Consider the following 19635-nt stretch of genomic DNA (forward strand, 5'->3'; position numbering starts at 1 on the left):
AAAACACCACAGTGGTACTAGGTGGTAGTGCAGTAAATTGGGGGAAGTGTAGTAAAACTGTGGTAAAACAGAAGTGTTTTCATAGAGGCATCCCAATCAGGGCAGGTCGCAGGGCAGGATGGTGTTCCTGCGGTCGTAAGCAGTGTCGTCACTCTCTTCTCCTTCACTCCCTTCATCCAGCACCTTATCCCTCTCCTCCTCTTCCTCTGTCTCGCTCTGATACCGGTCGCTCTCTCGCCCCCGCAGTCTCTCCCTCTCTCTGTCTCTTCCTCTGTCACTTTCTCTTTCTCTTTCCCTGTCTCTTTCCCTGTCTCTTTCTCTGTCTCTTTCCCTGTCTCTTTCCCTTCTGTCTCTATCCCCTCTGTCTCTCTCTCTGTGGGAGCGAGGGAGTGTGGGGATCTAGGAAGACAAAGAGAAACAGAGTCAGAGAGAGGCCATCACAGGGCCATCCAACTCAAACTTTCACACAAATATTCCATTGATATCAATACATGATAAACAAGAAACCCACACATCTTAAGTTAGGATTGAGCCCTAGTTGTAGCTGTAACCATGCAGTAAATTAATGGGAAGCCAGCCTACCTGGTTGTCGTGGCTGGGCAGGGCGCAGTAGCCAGGCTCTGTTCTGCGGAGAATGCGTGGGGAGTGGGTACGGAAGGCAGAGGGCCGTGGGCAGTGGGAGTGGGAACAGTTGGAGCGCGGGGAGGGAGAGCGGACAGAACGGGGGGACGGAGAGCGGACGGAGCGGGGAGAGTTGGTGATGGAGTAGATCTGGGACAGGTTGGAGTGGCCGTGGTGGTTTAGTTTGGGCGGGCGGGGGGAGCGCGGGGGTAACTCGGGGGGTCTCATGGGGTCCACCAGGTCCATCTCAGTGAGGACAGGGGGCGGGGGGATGAACTCCTCATCCTCAGGGGAGAGGAGATCCGCGTCAATCTCAGCTAGCTCTGCCCTGGACAGGTGGTCCACAATCCCAGCCCCAAACGAGTCGCCCACCACGTTGATTGAGGTACGCATTCTGTCACTGACCCAACAGACAGACAATGCTGGAGTCAGCCATGACTGATCACTGTGTTGCATTTACACTACCAGACAGGAGCTCTCATGGATGAGTAGATGCCAACAACAGCAATGCCATCTACAGCTAAGTACCACTCTACCCTTTACAGTTTACAATATGTGTTGCATTTTGAAAGAGCTTGATGTACCCTAGTTTTCTTTCATTGAGATAATAAGCAACATTGAATCATGGTAGTCTAATGTCATCACGTTGTTGAATAAAAATACCAATATATTGTGTATGTGTGACTCACAGCAGCCAGTCTACAGCGATGAGCAGGCTGATGTCCTGGGTGGGCAGGCCCACAGCTGTAAGGATCAACAGCATGGTGACCAGGCCTGCACTGGGAATACTGGCCGCTCCCACACTGGCCAGGGTAGCTGTCATACTGGGAGGAGAGGAAGGAGAAGAGGGACTTGATGTTACACACATGTTTCTCATTCCAAGACATTGTCACCACAGTGCATTAGCATGTGACTCATAACAGTCATCAGTAAGCAACCACAACTGATAGATACAGTAGGCCTACAGTTACATGACTATTTCAAGGTACAAAAAGCCATGGAGGAAGGGACATAGCTTTCTCTTACATACATACTGAATATGACAGCCTTAAAACCATCACTGCACTTTAGTATTATATGTAAAAGTATAATATATTACACCCAGGTAACACACCTCAACACAAAAGTATCGTAAGAAACCCCCTGGGCCAAGGGTGATAGTGGTAAAGAAGAGGCCTACCTGACAGTAACGATCTGTCCTGCGTCCAGGTTGATGTCATTCATCTGAGCGATGAAGATGGCTGCCACCGCCTCGTACAGGGCTGTACCGTCCATGTTGATGGTGGCTCCGATGGGCAGCACGAAACGCGTCACACGCTTATCGATCTTCAGATTCTCCTCCAGACAGCGAAACGTGACAGGTAACGTTCCCGCACTGAGGGAAGGACAGAGTGGGTAAGAAACGGATAAAGACAGGTAGAGAGAGATAAAGGGATGAAAATAAAAGTGGGGAGAGAGGGTATAAAGACATTATAGAGAGAGAGGTATTAAGAAAGAAAATAATGACAGAAAGAGTGAGGGAGAGGGAGGGTGAGGGAGAGTGAGGGTGTGGGAGGGTGAGGGAGTGGGAGGGTGAGGGAGAGTGAGGGAGAGTGAGGGAGAGGGAGGGTGAGGGAGGAAGAGGGAGAGGGAGGGAGAGGGAGGGAGAGGGAGGGAGAGTGCGGGTGAGGGAGGGTAAGGGAGGGAGAGGGAGGGAGGGTGAGGGATGGTGAGGGAGTGGGGGAGGGGGAGTGAGTGAATGAGGGAGAGGGAGGGAGGGAGGGAGGGAGGGAGGGAGGGAGGGAGGGAGGGAGGGAGGGAGGGAGGGAGGGAGGGAGGGAGAGGGAGAGGGAGAGGGAGAGGGAGAGGGAGAGGGAGAGGGAGAGGGAGAGGGAGAGGGAGAGGAAGAGGGAGAGGGAGAGGGAGAGGGAGAGGGAGAGGGAGAGGGAGAGAGAGGGAGAGGGAGAGAGAGGGAGAGGGAGAGAGAGAGAGGTTTAGGGAGGGTGAGGGAGGGAGGGAGGGAGGGAGGGTGAGTGAGTGGGGGAGAGGGAGGGAGAGGGAGGGTGAGGGACGGTGAGGGAGAAAGGGGGAGGGAGAGGGAGGGTGAGGGAGGGAGATGGAGGGTGAGGGAAGATGTTAAAAAAGAGGGGGGGGGGGACAGAGAGGGTGAGAAGAGGGGTGAAATCTAACAGCATCATCATAACAGCAGGGGTATTTTACAATCCAACATGTGAATTGCAGGAATTTGATTTGAGCCCAAGCTAAGCCCAGGTCATAATATAATTAGAGAAAGTTGATAGGATTACTCTTATTCTCTAAAGCCTCCATAATGCGTCAAAATGACAGTTGGTTTGAGCAGCATGACAGATTCAGAAGCAGCGGAAACACGGCCAGTTTGGCCCATCAACCTTATCCAGAGCCCCAGACTTTTACAACACAGGGTCTGTCAATCTCAAATCAAATCAAAATCAAATCAAATTTTATTGGTCACATGCGCCGAATACAACAGGTGCAGACATTGCAGTGAAATGCTTACTTACAGCCCTTAACCAACAGTGCATTTATTTTAAACAAAAAAAGTAAGAATAAAACAACAACAAAAAAAGTGTTGAGAAAAAAAGAGCAGAAGTAAAATAAAGTGACAGTAGGGAGGCTATATATACAGAAAAATAAAGTGACAGTAGGGAGGCTATATATACAGGGGGGTACCGTTGCAGAGTCAATGTGCGGGGGCACCGGCTAGTTGAGGTAGTTGAGGTAATATGTACATGTGGGTAGAGTTAAAGTGACTATGCATAAATACTTAACAGAGTAGCAGCAGCGTAAAAAGGATGGGGTGGGGGGGCAGTGCAAATAGTCCGGGTAGCCATGATTAGCTGTTCAGGAGTCTTATGGCTTGGGGGTAGAAGCTGTTGAGAAGTCTTTTGGACCTAGACTTGGCACTCCGGTACCGCTTGCCGTGCGGTAGCAGAGAGAACAGTCTATGACTAGGGTGGCTGGAGTCTTTGACAATTTTGAGGGCCTTCCTCTGACACCGCCTGGTATAGAGGTCCTGGATGGCAGGGAGCTTTGCCCCAGTGATGTACTGGGCCGTACGCACTACCCTCTGTAGTGCCTTGCGGTCAGAGGCCAAGCAGTTGCCATACCAGGCGGTGATGCAACCAGTCAGGATGCTCTCGATGGTGCAGCTGTAGAATTTTTTGAGGATCTGAGGACCCATGCCAAATCTTTTTAGTCTCCTGAGGGGGAATAGGCTTTGTCGTGCCCTCTTCACGACTGTCTTGGTGTGTTTGGACCATGATAGTTCGTTGGTGATGTGGACACCAAGGAACTTGAAGCTCTCAACCTGTTCCACTACAGCCCCGTCGATGAGAATGGGGGCGTGCTCAGTCCTCTTTTTTTTCCTGTAGTCCACAATCATCTCCTTTGTCTTGGTCACGTTGAGGGAGAGGTTGTTGTCCTGGCACCACACGGCCAGATCTCTGACCTCCTCCCTATAGGCTGTCTCATCGTTGTCGGTGATCAGGCCTACCACTGTTGTGTCGTCGGCAAACTTAATGATGGTGTTGGAGTCGTGCCTGGCCATGCAGTCGTGGGTGAACAGAGAGTACAGGAGGGGACTGAGCACGCACCCCTGAGGGGCCCCCGTGTTGAGGATCAGTGTGGCAGATGTGTTGTTACCTACCCTTACCACCTGGGGGCGGCCCGTCAGGAAGTCCAGGATCCAGTTGCAGAGGGAGGTGTTTAGTCCCAGGATCCTTAGCTTAGTGATGAGCTTAGAGGGCACTATGGTGTTGAATGCTGAGCTGTAGTCAATGAATAGCATTCTCACGTAGGTGTTCCTCTTGTCCAGGTGGGAAAGGGCAGTGTGGAGTGCGATAGAGATTGCATCATCTGTGGATCTGTTGGGGCGGTATGCAAATTGGAGTGGGTCTAGGGTTTCTGGGATTATGCTGTTGATGTGAGCCATGACCAGTCTTTCAAAGCACTTCATGGCTACAGACATCAGTGCTACGGGTCGGTAGTCATTTAGGCAGGTTATCTTAGAGTTCTTGGGCACGGGGACTATGGTGGTCTGCTTGAAACATGTTGGTATTACAGACTCAGTCAGGGACATGTTGAAAATGTCAGTGAAGACACTTGCCAGTTGGTCAGCACATGCTCGGAGTACACGTCCTGGTAATCCGTCTGGCCCTGCGGCCTTGTGAATGTTGACCTGCTTAAAAGTCTTACTCACATCGGCTACGGAGAGCGTGATCACATAGTCATCCGGAACAGCTGGTGCTCTCATGCATGCATCTGTCTGTCTGTTTGTGTGTCTGTCAGACAGAGCTGGTCTGTGATCACCCAGATTCATGCACAGTTGGCTCTTCAGCTCTAGTTTGTCAGCCCTCTTATTCTGGGTTAACCTAAATAGCCCAGCAACCAATACACAGTAACATAACACCCCTCCATCACATTTACTACGGTACCTGATGCCATACAGTATCATGCAGTGCTACTAAGGAAAATACACACCAGCACAAATTGGCTAAACATAGTATATACACCCACCCTCCACAACCCTCCCTAGAGTGTTCCTCCCTCCTCTACCTGCTGGCGGTGCCCAGGGCAGTGATCCAGGCCTGGAAGATCCCAGAGTAGAAGGTGAAGGGGCTCTTCCTTGTGATGGTGAAGAAGATGAGTGGCAGGATAATGCCCCCGTGGATCATCAGGCCCACTATGACAGTCACCATGTACATGCCCAGCTGTCTGGCCACCACCTCCAGGTCCCCGATGGCTGCTATTTTCCCTGAGATCAGAGAGGCAATACCAACTGGAGAGTACCTGAAGACACAACATGGAGGGTCAACACACCACTGGTAATGAGGAGGGTTCTTCCAGAATATTGCAAGTGAAGGAAAATATATGGGGAGAGGAAACCACTTTAGACTATTGAGACACACCCCACCTATGGCATCAATACTCAACAGGCAGTGGGACTAGGTGCTAAGGAACCACAGCTGGGCAGGTCAAAGGTCATACAAACACAAGCTTAGCATCTGAGGTGTAAGGGATGTACTGTGTGTTGATCTGTGAGGAAGATGGCATTTAGCCAGAGTTGTTTGGTAGAGTATGTAGTATACTGTGTATGTGTGTTTAGTGTAGTGTGTTTGACATGTTATTTGTATATACATGCTGGTTTGTTTGGCCAGCTCTGTAGGCCTAGTAGTGAGTAATGTGTTTAGTGTGTAAAATGGGTGGTTTACATTGGTATGGAGAACACAGTTTCTTTGGAAAATGTGCTGTGCATCAAGATGGCCCCTGAGTAGGTGCTTCTTTGTGGTGGAGAGAGAGAGAGAGAGAGAGAGAAAGAGAGAGAGAGAGAGAGAGAGAGAGAGAGAGAGAGAGAGAGAGAGAGAGAGAGAGAGAGAGAGAGAGAGAGGGAGAGAGCGGGAGAGAGGGGGGATATGTTTTTCTCTCTCTCAGTGGTCCTGGCCAGTGTCCTGTGAAGTCTCTCTGTTTCTCCCCCTTTCTCTCTCTTTTCCCTCGCTCTTTCAGTGTAACTGGACTGTCTGCTACTGTCCTGCAAAGCATCAAGGCCTTCATCGCTCTCCAAGGACATGGATCTCACCACGTCCCTCTGTCCCGCCCTGCATCAGTCTGTCTGCGCTCTGATCTGTGCTGGCCTGCTGAGCAGCTAGTGGCTCCTTTCCTGTCTGTGGATTCATTACGTTCTGGACCTGTTCCACCCTCTCTCCCATGGGAACCAGAAAGGCTTCTGCTCTGCTCCCACTCCTGCTAGTCCTCAACATTACACACTGTCATGTCTTAGGGAATCCTTCTCCCTATATTTCTCCCCTTTCCAATTCTCTCTCTGCCCCTGGTCCCAGTTCCCACCATTTTTCTCATGTACGCAGTCCTTCCCTTATTCATGACTGTCAGTGAATTCATCACTGTCCATAGAATGTTTTTCAGCACTGCAGCCATTGTTCCACTGGAGGAAAAACAGACCCATACAGAGACACAGACAGGGACACAGACAGGGTCACAGACAGGGACACAGACAGGAAGACATAGACAGGGACACAGACAGGAAGACACAGACAGGAAGACACAGACAGGAAGACACAGACAGGGACACAGACAGGAAGACACAGACAGGGACACAGACAGGAAGGCACAGACAGGGACACAGACAGGAAGACACAGACAGGAAGACACAGACAGGGACACATACAGGAAGACACAGACAGGGACACAGACAGGAAGAAACAGACAGGAAGACACAGACAGGGACACAGACAGGAAGACACAGACAGGGACACAGACAGACAGGAAGACACAGACAGTGACACAGACAGGAAGACACAGGGACACAGATAGGGACACAGACAGGGACACAGACAGGAAGACACAGACAGGGACACAGACAGGGACACAGAGAGACACAGACAAGGACACAGACAGGGACACAGACAGGGACACAGCCAAGAAGACACAGCCAGGAAGACACAGAGAGACACGTACCACATGATCATGCCCACCATCTTCATGATGATCTCGTTGAGGATGTTGAAGAACTCTGACATGAGCTTCCCCTTCTCTCCCATCTTCCCCATGCACATTCCAAATGTGATGAAGAACCCAATTAAACCTTCAGAAAACATCATTACAACATTAAATCATCTGTTCATAAATAACCAATGTGCTCTCTCAATACGAATGATGAATATATGATGAATATATCTAAACCAATGAAACAATAGGAAATAGACATAATAGTATTCCGTCCAATCAACAGAAAGAGAGGGGAACCGAACAGGAAATTGTTGCCCAATCAGTGAATAGAGAGGAAAGAACCATAGCATTCTCTCACCCAGAACATTCATGCCCCATTTGAACTCCAGTTTCTTCTTGCTGACTATGACAGGTTCTGTCTGGTTCGGGGGTATCACTGACACTTTCTTTGCTACTGTTTGAACCTGAAGAGAGAGGGGGGGGGGGGCATAGTCAGAGAGAGAGAGAGAGAGCAACCACCAGAGAGATGAGAGAGATGTTTATGCAGACAGAGAAGAAGAGAGGGGGAGAGAGAGAGGTGGAGAGAGAGAGAGAGGTAGAGAGAGAGAGGTAAAGAGAAGATGAAAGATGGAAAAGGGGGCTGATCGTCATGCAATTTCTTGGCTGATCTGCAAAAGTAATTACAATATCAATGAATCTCTGACGAGGACAAACGCAGTGATAGCACACAGCAAGAGAAAGGATCCCTATAAGCCCAGGGCTGAACAGCACACACACACACACACACACACACACACATACACACACACATACACACACACTAAGCAGATGCCTTACTGTAGTAAATGAAGACAACCCAACGCAGCTGTAAAGAGATTGGCACCGACAGAAGGTCTGACCCTCACCCAGTATAACACAGAGAAGCATTTCTAATCATTCAGACACACACGCATGAAAGAGAGAGAGAGATAGAGAGCGATAAGGAGAGAGAGAGAAAAAACACAGGATTTGGACAAAAGAAGGCAACTGCTGCGACATGCTTGAGGCCTGGATTATCACTTAAAAATGATCCGCCTGCTTGGATAAACAGCAGTCATATCTGCCAGGCAGCGTTGCTTTGTGAATCACAAAGAAAGAGTCTGTTCTGTCTTGTCCTGCCCTATCCTGTAGTCTCCTATCCTCTCCTGTCCTCTCCTGTCCTCTCCTGTTCTGTCCTGTGGTCAGCCATCTGAGCACAGGATCATGTCCTCCTGATGCTAGGACAGCAGAGTCCCTGCCCATCTTCTGAAAACGTCTGAAAGCCTACCTCTTCAAAGATCTTAAATAAGACATCTTAGTCTCATTCCCTCCCTCCCCGCCCCCAAAAATAAAAAAACATTGCTCTAGTCATTTCCTACTAGTACTGACTTTGCTGATAACTTCTTTAGAGGAAGAAATGTTCTTACTACGACTGTGATATGTGGTTGTCTCACCTAGCTATCTTAAGATAAATACACTAACGGTATGTCGCTCTGGATAAGAGCGTCTGATAAATGCCTAAAATGCCAAATGTAAATGTCAACACAAGAACAGCTACTGGTCATTACAACGGGAAATATGTTCAGAGGGAGAAATCAACTGTACAATACTACAATAGAAGCTTGGAACACAGAGAGGGAATTACGATCTGTACAGCTAACACCACACACATCTGTGTTGGTCTGCAAAGTCATCCTTTTCTGGGAAATGGAAAGGATCAAAATATTGAGCGCTTGGGACTTTAAGGTTCTACCTGCATTTTTGTCAAAAGTTTGGACACACCTACTCATTCAAGGGTTTTTCTTTATTATTACTATTTTCTACATTGTAGAATAATAGTGAAGACATCAGATGACCTGGCCTCCACAATCACCTGACCTCAACCCAATTGAGATGGTTTGGGATGAGTTGGACCGCAGAGTGAAGGAAAAGCAGCCAACAAGTGCTCAGCATATGTGGAAACTCCTTCAAGACTATTGGAAAATATTTTCAGATGAAGAATGCCAAGAGTGTGCAAAGCTGTCATCAAGGCAAAAGGTGGCTATTTTAAGAATATAAAATAAAAAATATATTTTGATTTGTTTAACACTTTTTTGGTTACTACATGATTCCATATGTGTTATTTCATAGTTTTGATGTCTTCACTATTATTCTACAATGTAGAAAATAGTAAAAATAAAGAAAAACCCTTGAATGAGTAGGTGTGTCCAAACCTTTGACTGGTACTGTATATAGTACTCTACATTTACATTTACATTTACGTCATTTAGCAGACGCTCTTATCCAGAGCGACTTACAAATTGGTGCATTCACCTTATAGCCAGTGGGATAACCACTTTACAATGTTTTTTTTTTTTTTTTTTTTTTTGGGGGGGGGGGGGGGGGGGGGTGGGTTGGGGTAAGGGGGGGTAGAAGGATTACTTTATCCTATCCCAGGTATTCCTTAAAGAGGTGGGGTTTCAAATGTCTCCGGAAGGTGGTGAGTGACTCCGCTGTCCTGGCGTCGTGAGGGAGCTTGTTCCACCATTGGGGTGCCAGAGCAGCGAACAGTTTTGACTGGGCTGAGCGGGAACTATGCTTCCGCAGAGGTAGGGGAGCCAGCAGGCCAGAGGTGGATGTAGGGACTGATCAGAGCCTGAAGGTACGGAGGTACCGTTCCCCTCACAGCTCCGTAGGAAAGCACCATCTAAATACCCCAATTCATGTTGTTAAGTTCAAAAGAATACAATAAAAAAATGAGGGTTCTGAACTTTAAGCCAATTATCTCAGAATCATATTTTTGCAGATAGCACCTTATAGTCCCAAGCTCTAGATATGCTGCTGACTAGATATGCACATCAGATAGAACGTATTCTCTACTCTAAAGCACAATTCTACTTCCATGATGACATAAGCCACTCCTTTATAGGAACTAGTCTGTGCATATACAGTCCCTTCAGAAATGATTAGCTCTCCTTGACATTTTTTTGTGTTACAGGCTGAATTTAAAATAGATTACATTTAGATTGTTTGTCACTGGCCTACACACAATACCCCATAATGTCAAAGTGGAATTATGAAATTTTTACAAATTAATTACAAATGAAAAGCTGAAATGTCTTGAGTCAATAAGTACTCAACCCCTTTGTTATGGCAAGCCTAAATACATTCAAAAGTCAAAATTTGCTTAACAAGTCACATAATAAGTTGCATGGACTCTGTGTGCAATAACAGGGTTTAACAATGACTACCTCATCTCTGTACCCCACACATACAATTATCTGTAAGGTCCCTCAGTTGAGCAGTGAATTTCAAACACAGATTCAACCACAAAGACCAGGGAGGTTTTCCAATGCCTCGCAAAGAAGGGCACCTTTTTAAAACAGTTACAGAGTTTATTAGCTGTGATAGGAGAAAACTGAGTAGTTACTGCACAATACTCCACAATACTAACCTAATTGACAGAGTGAAAAGAAGAAAGCCTGTACAGAATACAAATATTCCAAAACATGCATCCTGTTTGCAGTAAGGCACTAAAGTAAAACTGCAAAAAATGTGGCAAAGAAATTTACTTCATGTCCTGAATACAAAGTGTTATGTTTGGGGCAAATCCAAAACAACACATCACTGAGTATCACTCTTCATATTTTCAAGCGTGGTGGCGGCTGCATCATGTTATGGGTATGCTTGTCATCGGCAAGGACTAGGGAGTTTTTTATGATAAAAAGAAACGGAATAGAGCTAAGCACAGGCAAAATCCTAATGAAAAACCTGGTTCAGTCTATTTTCCAACAGACACTGGGAGACAAATTCACCTTTCAGCAGGAAAATAAACTAAAACACAAGGCCAAATATACACTGGAGTTGCTTACCAAGACAACATTTAATGTTCCTGAGTGGCCTAGTTACAGTTTTGACTTAAATCGGCTTGAAAATCTATGGCAAGACTTAAAAATAGCTGTCTAGCAATGATCAACAACCAACATGACAGAACTTGAAGAATTTTGTGCAAATATTGTACAATGCAGGTGTGCAAAGCTCTTAGAAACTTACCCAGAAAGACTCACAACTGTAATCGCTGCCAAAGGTGACTCTAACATGTATTGACTCAGGGGGTTGAATACTTATCTAATGAAGATATATTAGTGTTTTCTTATTAATTTTTTACAACTTTGACATTACAGAGTATTTTGTGTAGATCGTTGACAAAAACTATTACAATTAAATCCATTTTAATCCCACTTGGTAACACAACAAAATGTGGAAAAAGTAAAGTGGTGTGAATACTTTCTGAAGGCACTGAGACAATCATTTGCGAATTAGACACAATTGCCCCATAAGCCACACATTCCCAATGCTGGTCATTAAAGTCAGGCTTTGATAGGATCCAAATCTCACAATAACAACTGAACATCAATTGTTTGATGGGGTCTGGGTCTAGTTCTGGGTCTGGGTCTGGGTCTAGTTCTGGGTCTAGTTCTGGGTCTGGGTCCTACCTGTTGGAAGCAGGCCTGCACCAGGTTTTCAGGGAACAGGTTCCTGATGAGGTCCAGGAAGGCGTCCAGACTGCTGACCTCTTGGTTCTTGGGGGCGGCGTTCTGCTCCTGACTGCTCCTGAGTTTGGGGTTTCCCGGGTGGATCCCCAGGACCAGGATGACCCCCAGGATGGCAGCGATGACTGTAGTGGACATGTAGTAGACCATGGCCCTGGAGCCCATCCTCCCACTGGAACGAGCATCCAGACCAGCCAGACCTGGGAGGGAGAGAGACAGGCTGATGAGCAGGGCACCTTCCACCTGCATGTCTGTGTGTGGGTGTGTGTGTGTGTCTGTGTGTGTGTCTGTGTGTGTGTATGTGTGTCTGTCTGTGTGTGTGTGTGTGTGTGTGTGTGTGTGTGTGTGTGTGTGTGCAGGCATGTGTGTGCTGTGTACTACAATGGTGTACCTGTGATGAGGCTGGAGATGATGAGGGGCAAGATGAGCATCTTCAGCATCCTCATGAGGATGTCTCCAGGAAAGGACACCAGCATTAGGGTGTTGGGGTCTGTAATAGAAACATACCGCAGCAGCATCCCAAACAGCGACCCCGCTATTACACCTGTCACAGTGCACAGAGGAGAGGAGTTAGCACAACAGCCACACAATGGTTGCCTCTGTCACCCTTACAGCTTCTGTGAGAGCGCAGAGAGGAGAGATTCCAGTGAAATGCTTTAGAAGAGCATTTCGAGAGGATTTATAATCACAGCGTCTAACTCATTGGGTTTCATTTCCATTCCAGGGGGAGTTACAGTAAGTGCACATGTGCCAACAAGAAGTGATGTGTACAGTGCATTCGGAAAGTATTCAGACCCCTTCACTTTTTCCCCACTTTGTTACGTTACAGCATTATTCTAAAATTGATTTTTTTATTTTATTTCCTCATTACTCTACACACAATACCCCATAATGACAAAGCGAAAACAGGTTTTCAGATTTCTCTGCAAATGTATTTAAAATAAAAAACATAAATACCTTATTTACATAAGTATTCAGACCCTTTACTATGAGACTCGAAATTGAGCTCAGGTACATCCTGTTTCCATTGATCATCCTTGAGATGTTTATACAACTTGATTGGTAAATTCAATTGATTGGACATGATTTGGAAAGGCACACACCTGTCTATATAAGGTCCCATAGTTGACAGTGCATGTCAGAGCAAAAACCAAGCCATGAGGTTGAAGGAATTCAAATAAAATAAAATCAAATGTTATTTGTCACATGTGCCGAATGCAACAGTTGTAGACCTTACAGTGAAATGCTTACAAGCCCTTAATCAACAATGCAGTTTTAAGAAAAATAAGTGTTAAGTAAACAATAGATAAGTAAAAAATAAAAGCAGTAAAATAACAGTAAAAAGACAGAGTCAATGTGCGAGGGCACCAGTTAGTCGAGGTAATTGAGGTAATTTGTACATGTAGGTATAGTTAAAGTGTCTATGCATAGATAATAAACAGAGAGTAGCAGCAGTGTAAAAGAGGGGGGGACAATGCAAATAGTCTGGGTAGCCATTTGATTAGCTGTTCAGGAGTCTTACGGCTTGGGGGTAGAAGCTGTTAAGAAGCCTTTTGGACCTAGACTTGGTGTTCCGGAACCGCTTGCCGTGCGGTAGCAGAGAGAACAGTCTATGACTAGGGTGGTTGGAGACTTTGACAATTTTTAGGGCCTTCCTCTGACACCGCCTGGTATACAGGTCCTGGATGGCAGGAAGCTTGGCCCCAGTGATGTACTGGGCCGTACGCACTACCCTCTGTAGTGCCTTGCGGTCGGAGGCCGAGCAGTTGCCATACCAGGCAGTGATGCAACCAGTCAGGATGCTCTCAATGGTGCAGCTGTAGAACTTTTTGAGGATCTGAGGACCCATGCCAAATATTTTCAGTCCGGAACAGCTGATGCTCTCATGAATGCTTCAGTGTTGCTTGCCTCAAAGTGAACATAGAAGTGATTTAGCTCATCTGGTAGGCTCATGTCACTGGACAGCTCGCGGCTGTGCTTCCCTTTGTAGTCTGTAATAGATTGTAGTCTGTAATTGTCCGTAGAGCTCAGAGACAGGATTGTGTCGAGGCACAGATCTGGGGAAGGGTACCACATTTGTTTTGCAGCATTGAAGGTCCCTAAGAACACAGTGGCCTCTATCATTCTTAAATGGAAGAAGTTTGGAACCACAAAGACTCTTCCTAGAGCTGGCCGCCCGACCAAAGTGAGCAATCGAGGGAGAGGGGCCTTGGTCAGGGAGGTGACCAAGAACCCAATGGTCACTCTGACAGAGCTCCGGAGTTCCTCTGTGGAGATGGGAGAACCTTCCAGAAGGACAACCATCTCTGCAGCACTCCACCAATCAGGCCTTTATGGTAGAGTGGCCAGACGGAAGCCACTGCTCAGTAAAAGGCACATGACAGCCTGCTTGGAGTTTGCCAAAAGGCACCTAAAGGACTCTCAGACCATAAGAAACAAGATTCTCTGGTCTGATAAAACCAAGATTGAACTCTTTGGCCTGAATGCCAAGCGTCACGTCTGGAGGAAACCTGGCACCGTCCCTACGGTGAAGCATAGTGGTGGCAACATCATGCTGTGGGGATGTTCTTCAGTGGCAGGGACTGGGAGAATGAGGGAAAGATGAACGGAGCAAAGTACAGAGAGATCCTTGATGAAAACCTGCTCCAGAGTGCTCAGGACCTCAGACTGGGGCAAAGGTTCACCTTCCAACAGGACAATGATCCTAAGCACACAGTCAAGACAATGCAGGAGTGGCTTCGGGACAAGTCTTTGAATGTCCTTGAGTGGCCCAGCCAGAGCCAGGACTTGAACCCGATCGAACATCTCTGGAGAGACCTGAAAAGAGCTGTGCAGCAACGCCCACATCCAACCTGACAGAGCTTGAAAGGATCTGCAGAGAAGAATGGGAGAAACGCTCCAAATATAGGTGTGCAAAGCTTGTAGCGTCATACCCAAGAAGACTCGAGGCTGTAATCACTGCCAAAAATGTCTAAAAACCTGTTTTTTCTTTGTCATTATGGGGTATTGTGTTTATTGCCATAAAGTGAGGTAGTCACCTACCCAGTATAGTGAGGGCCAGCAGTGAGTTTCGGATGAGGAAGCCACAGTAGGTTCCCAAGAAACTCTTGGGAAGTTTGGGCTCCAACAAGTCCAACACTCCAGCGCCAACAATGGGTGGCAGTGCCTCATCATAATGAGCCTTGTTAGACTGGTGGGCTGGTTGCTGATTCGTCATCCTGTCTGTGGTAGAGAGGGAGAGGGTGAGAGAGGGAGGTGTACTGTGAGAGCACACATCTGCCTGGTCAAAAAACAGCCCCATGCCTCTTCCTCTGGTGTAAGCATTTCAGTTAGCCTTTCTATTGGCTTGGGGAAACTTCCACCATATTGTTGCCTTTGGATGCTGTTGACTAAGATGAGTAACATCAGTCAGGTTAAGGTCTGATAAATGTCATTACATTGAGAAGGAATGTACCCACAATCTGAATAATACAGGATATGGAGGTGGAGAAAGATGGATGGAAAACAATTGGGAGAGAGACGGAGAGAGGCGGAGTAAGAAAGCGCTCTGACAATCATCTGTGAGTCATGTCATGGAAATTTTCAACGATAATCTGAAAATGTGAGTGAGGGTGCAGGATTCTATTCAAGTCACCCATCCATCACCACCTAAACCAAACCTCCACTTCTGTCAGAGAAGGAACATCCAGCCTAACATCAGATATCAGATTAGAGAGGATCAAACATAGTCAAAACAATAGGTGGGCAATAAATCCAAACAAGACCTTTACATAAAAGCACCAATATTATGCAAGCAATGTAAATCTGATCTGGTTTGATACATTATAATAATATTCAACTAATTACTACTCAGTCTGCTTAGTTTGTCTGTTCCAGTATTCCAATGCAGTAACCAGCAACACCAGTTCCAACAGAGTGTAGAGAGTGATGATGAATCCCCCTCCCACCAGAGATAAACACATCTGGAGAGCAACATGGCAGTGTGTGAAGTCAGCGTCTGGAACCTGAGTGGCACATTTACAAACAGACCGCCTCCACTGGACAATCGCACATGATTATAATCCATCAGCCATACAGATGGCATTTCTACATGAGGAAGAATAGAGAAAACACTCACCAACATGCATGTAGACCAGTCTAGTCTAACCTCCTTTTATTCCCTCTCTCCTTCCTTCTTTACCTCCTCCACTCTCTATGGACCTCACCCGTTGACCTCGCCTCTCTCCATCACGCTCTCTTTCCCTGCTCTGTTCATCAGCTTGTCTTTATCTCACATATAAGTCCAACAACAGTTGCCGCCCGGGCATAAAGAGGGATTGCCGGCAAATGCACAAAAAAAATGGGGGGGGGAGGAGAATCTCTTGCCAAGTTTCAATAGCAGAGAGATATAATCCCTTTTGAACTGGGCAGTGGGGAAGGGGAGGGGAGGAGTGGGCTCCCTGTTTCTGTTACTGCACCAATCCTCTTTTGCAAAATTCATTTCATTCTTAACATTAAGAACAATGTTTACAAACATCCAGGAGACAATGTACTGTATTCCAATTACTCAGCAGTCCTATTGTTGGAGGGTGAGTCAGAAACCCCACCATGACCTGATGAACTGCACAATCACTGTACTATCAGAAAACACAGAACACACAGAGTGTTTATGTGCATCCCAAATAGCACTCTTTACTCTATATAGTGTACAGTTGACCAGGGGTCATAGGGGTCTGGCCAAAAGTAGTGCACTATAAAGGGAAAAGGGTACCATTTGGGACACAGATCTCAATGACAATACTTTATGTTCAGTAGGATGGCAGTGCCAAAGACAGCCCAAGTCTACAGCTCTTAGGATGGGAATTAAGACCTTGGAGGAGGTCAGACAGAGGACCCGACCCCATAGAATTACATATACAGTAGGAATTTAATAAGATCTCTGTGGCTGACTCATTGTCCTACCAAACGACAGGATGCCTCCTGCGGTGTAATGAGGATATATCCTGAAGATTGAACAGCGCATAAACTGCAGTGACATGCTAAACGACCTGTAGCCTGCTGTAGCCGTGTTACAAATCCATCTTCTTCCTAGGACTAAGGGATTATTTTCTGTCTCCAGGAAATGTAGGAACGGCCTGAAAAGTGGGAGTGGGAGCTATCCTCCAAGGCTCCAACAGACCGACACGGAAGATAGTCCACATGTAACCCTGGACGAGAGCTAGCCTCCAACAGACCGACAGGGAAGATAGTCCACATGTAACCCCGGACGAGAGCTAGCCTCCAACAGACCGACAGGGAAGATAGTCCACATGTAACCCTGGACGAGAGCTAGCCTCCAACAGACCGACAGGGAAGATAGTTCACATGTAGCCCTGGACCAGAGCTAGCCTCCAACAGACTGACAGGGCAGATAGTCCACATGTAGCCCTGGACCAGAGCTAGCCTTCAACAGACCGACAGAGAAGATAATCCACATGTAGCCCTGGACCAGAGCTAACCTCCAACAGACCGACAGAGAAGATAATCCACATGTAGCCCTGGACCGGAGCTAGACATAGGGACTAGTCATATTAGTTTATGTTACATCATATCACATTATATCACAGATTAGTAATATGCTTCGTTATACATTCATCATAATCTCAGCACCCAGAACAGTATCTTGCATGCAGGCTTGTTAGCTATATTAATGTCAGTCTTTTACAAGAGACTATATACATAAAAGCAGACAGTCAATGGGTTTACATTGACCTTACGGTAAATCCAGGATTTGGTCAAATGTGACAGAGCTATTACAACCTTGGCAGGTATGTTCAAAGGCCATGAACTCTCTGAGGAGAAAGCTACAGTATTCCTCAGGAAAAGGCTTTAGGGAAGCCCTCAGAACAGAAACATGTGTTAGGAATGAGCATAAAGCACCAGGGATGGAGGAGGATACTTCAAAGACAGCCAGGCTCAACGGGAGGAGAAGGCTGTAATCCTTCCTGGCAGTGGTGTTCTTCTTTATGTGTCGTGCCATGTTGAGCTCTCCTGGATCAGCAACAAACCAGATTGAAACTAGTTCCATGCATCCAGATTCCAGAGATACTCACATCCCCTGAATGGTCATGCCAGGACAGCTGATCTCTCTCTCTCTCTTTGATCATTTACATTTACATTTTAGTCATTTAGAAGACGCTCTTATCCAGAGCGACTTACAGTTAGTGAATACATATTTTTTTATACTGGCCCCCCGTGGGAATTGAACCCACAACCCTGGCATTGCAAACGCCATGCTCTATCAACTGAGCTACATCCCTGCCGGCCATTCCCTCCCCTACCCTGGACGACGTTGGGCCAATTGGGCGCCGCCCATGAGTCTCCCGGTCGCGGCCAGCTGCGACAGAGCCTGGATTCGAACCAGGATCTCTAGTGGCACAGTTAGCACTGCAATGCAGTGCCTTAGACCACTGCGCCACTCAGGAGGAGAGACTTACATCACTGTAGTATGTAAAATATCGCTGAGCTAGCAATGCACATATTAACATTGGATTTGAAAACAAACTACCTATGTTATGATCTCTCTCACAATCACTATCAGTATCACTATCAGTATCACAATCACTATCAGCATCACGATCACTATCACTATCAATATGACTATCACTGTCACTATGACGATCAGTATCTATCACTGTCACTGTCACTATGACGATCAGTATCTATCACTGTGACTGTCACTATGATGATCAGTATCTACAGTGTCTTCAGAAAGTATTCACACCCCTTGACTTATTCCACATTTTGTTGTTACAGCCTGAATTTTTTTCTCAACCATCTACACACAATACCCCATAATGACAAAGTGAAAACATGTTTTTTGAAATTTTAGCAAACATATTGAAATAGAAAATGAAATATCTAATTTACATACAGTACCAGTCAAAAGTTTGGACACACCTACTCATTCAAGGGTTTTTCTTTATTTTTACTATTTTCTATCAAAACTATGAAATAACACATATGGAATCATGTATCACTCCTCATGAATCACTCCTCATTCGTCTTGAAGCTGGTTGAGAGAATGTCAAGAGTGTGCAAAGCTGTCATCAAGGCAAAGGGTGGCTACTTTGAAGAATCTCAAATCTCAAATATATTTAGATTTGTTCAACATTTTTTGGTTACTTCATGATTCCATGTGTGTTATTTCATAGTTATGATGTCTTCACTATTATTCTACAATGTAGAAAATAGTAAAAATAAAGAAAAACCCTTGAGTGAGTAGGTGTGTCCAAACTTTGGACTGGTACTGTAAGTATTCACACCCCTGGGTCAATACTTTCTAGAAGCACATTTGGCAGTGATGAAAGCTGTGAGTCTTTTTGGGTAAGTCTCTAAGAGCTTTCCACACCTAGATTGTGCCACATTTCCCCATTATTATTTTCAAAATTCTTCAAGCTCTGTCAAATTGGTTGTTAATCATTGCTAGACAACCATTTTCAGGTCTTGCCATAGATTTTCAAGTAGATATAAGTCAGAACTGTAACTCGGTCACTCAGAAACATTCACTGTCTTCTTGATAAGCAACTCCAGTGTAGATTTGGCCTTGTGTTTTAGGTTCTTGTCCTGCTGAAAGGTGAATACATCTCCTAGTGTCTGGTGGAAAGCAGACTGAACCAGGTTTTCCTCTAGGATTTTGCCTGTGCTTAGCTCCATTCATTTTCTTTTTATCATAAAAAACTCCCTAGTCCTTGTCGATCACAAGCATACCCATAACATGCAGTTTTGGAATATTTTTTATTCTGTACAGACTTCCTTCTTTTCACTCTGTCAATTAGGTTAGTATTGTGGAGTAACTACAATGTTGTTGATCCATCCTCAGTTTTCTCCTATCACAGCCATTAAACTCTGTAACTGTTTTAAAGTCACTATTGGCCTCATGGTGAAATCCCTGAGCGGTTTCTTTCCTCTCCGGCAACTGAGTTAGGAAGGACGCCTGTATCTTTGTAGTGACTGGGTGTATTGA

At 46.0% G+C, this 19635-nt stretch overlaps 1 protein-coding gene across 1 annotated transcript; it reads right to left on the bottom strand.

Moving 5' to 3' along the window:
- Nucleotides 1-96: 96 nt before the first annotated feature.
- On the bottom strand, nt 97-14868 carry LOC311145417 (excitatory amino acid transporter 2-like; the record flags this gene model as incomplete). Its single annotated transcript, XM_084181650.1, has 10 exons — nt 97-399; nt 583-1021; nt 1311-1445; nt 1802-1996; nt 5194-5427; nt 7111-7237; nt 7460-7565; nt 11595-11851; nt 12043-12195; nt 14694-14868. 10 exons carry the CDS (start codon nt 14866-14868, stop codon nt 97-99), a joined length of 2124 nt encoding a protein of 707 aa, XP_084037776.1.
- Nucleotides 14869-19635: the final 4767 nt, after the last annotated feature.

This window comes from Coregonus lavaretus, assembly GCF_964263955.1.
Source record: "Coregonus lavaretus genome assembly, chromosome: 2".
Taxonomy (NCBI): domain Eukaryota; kingdom Metazoa; phylum Chordata; class Actinopteri; order Salmoniformes; family Salmonidae; genus Coregonus; species Coregonus lavaretus.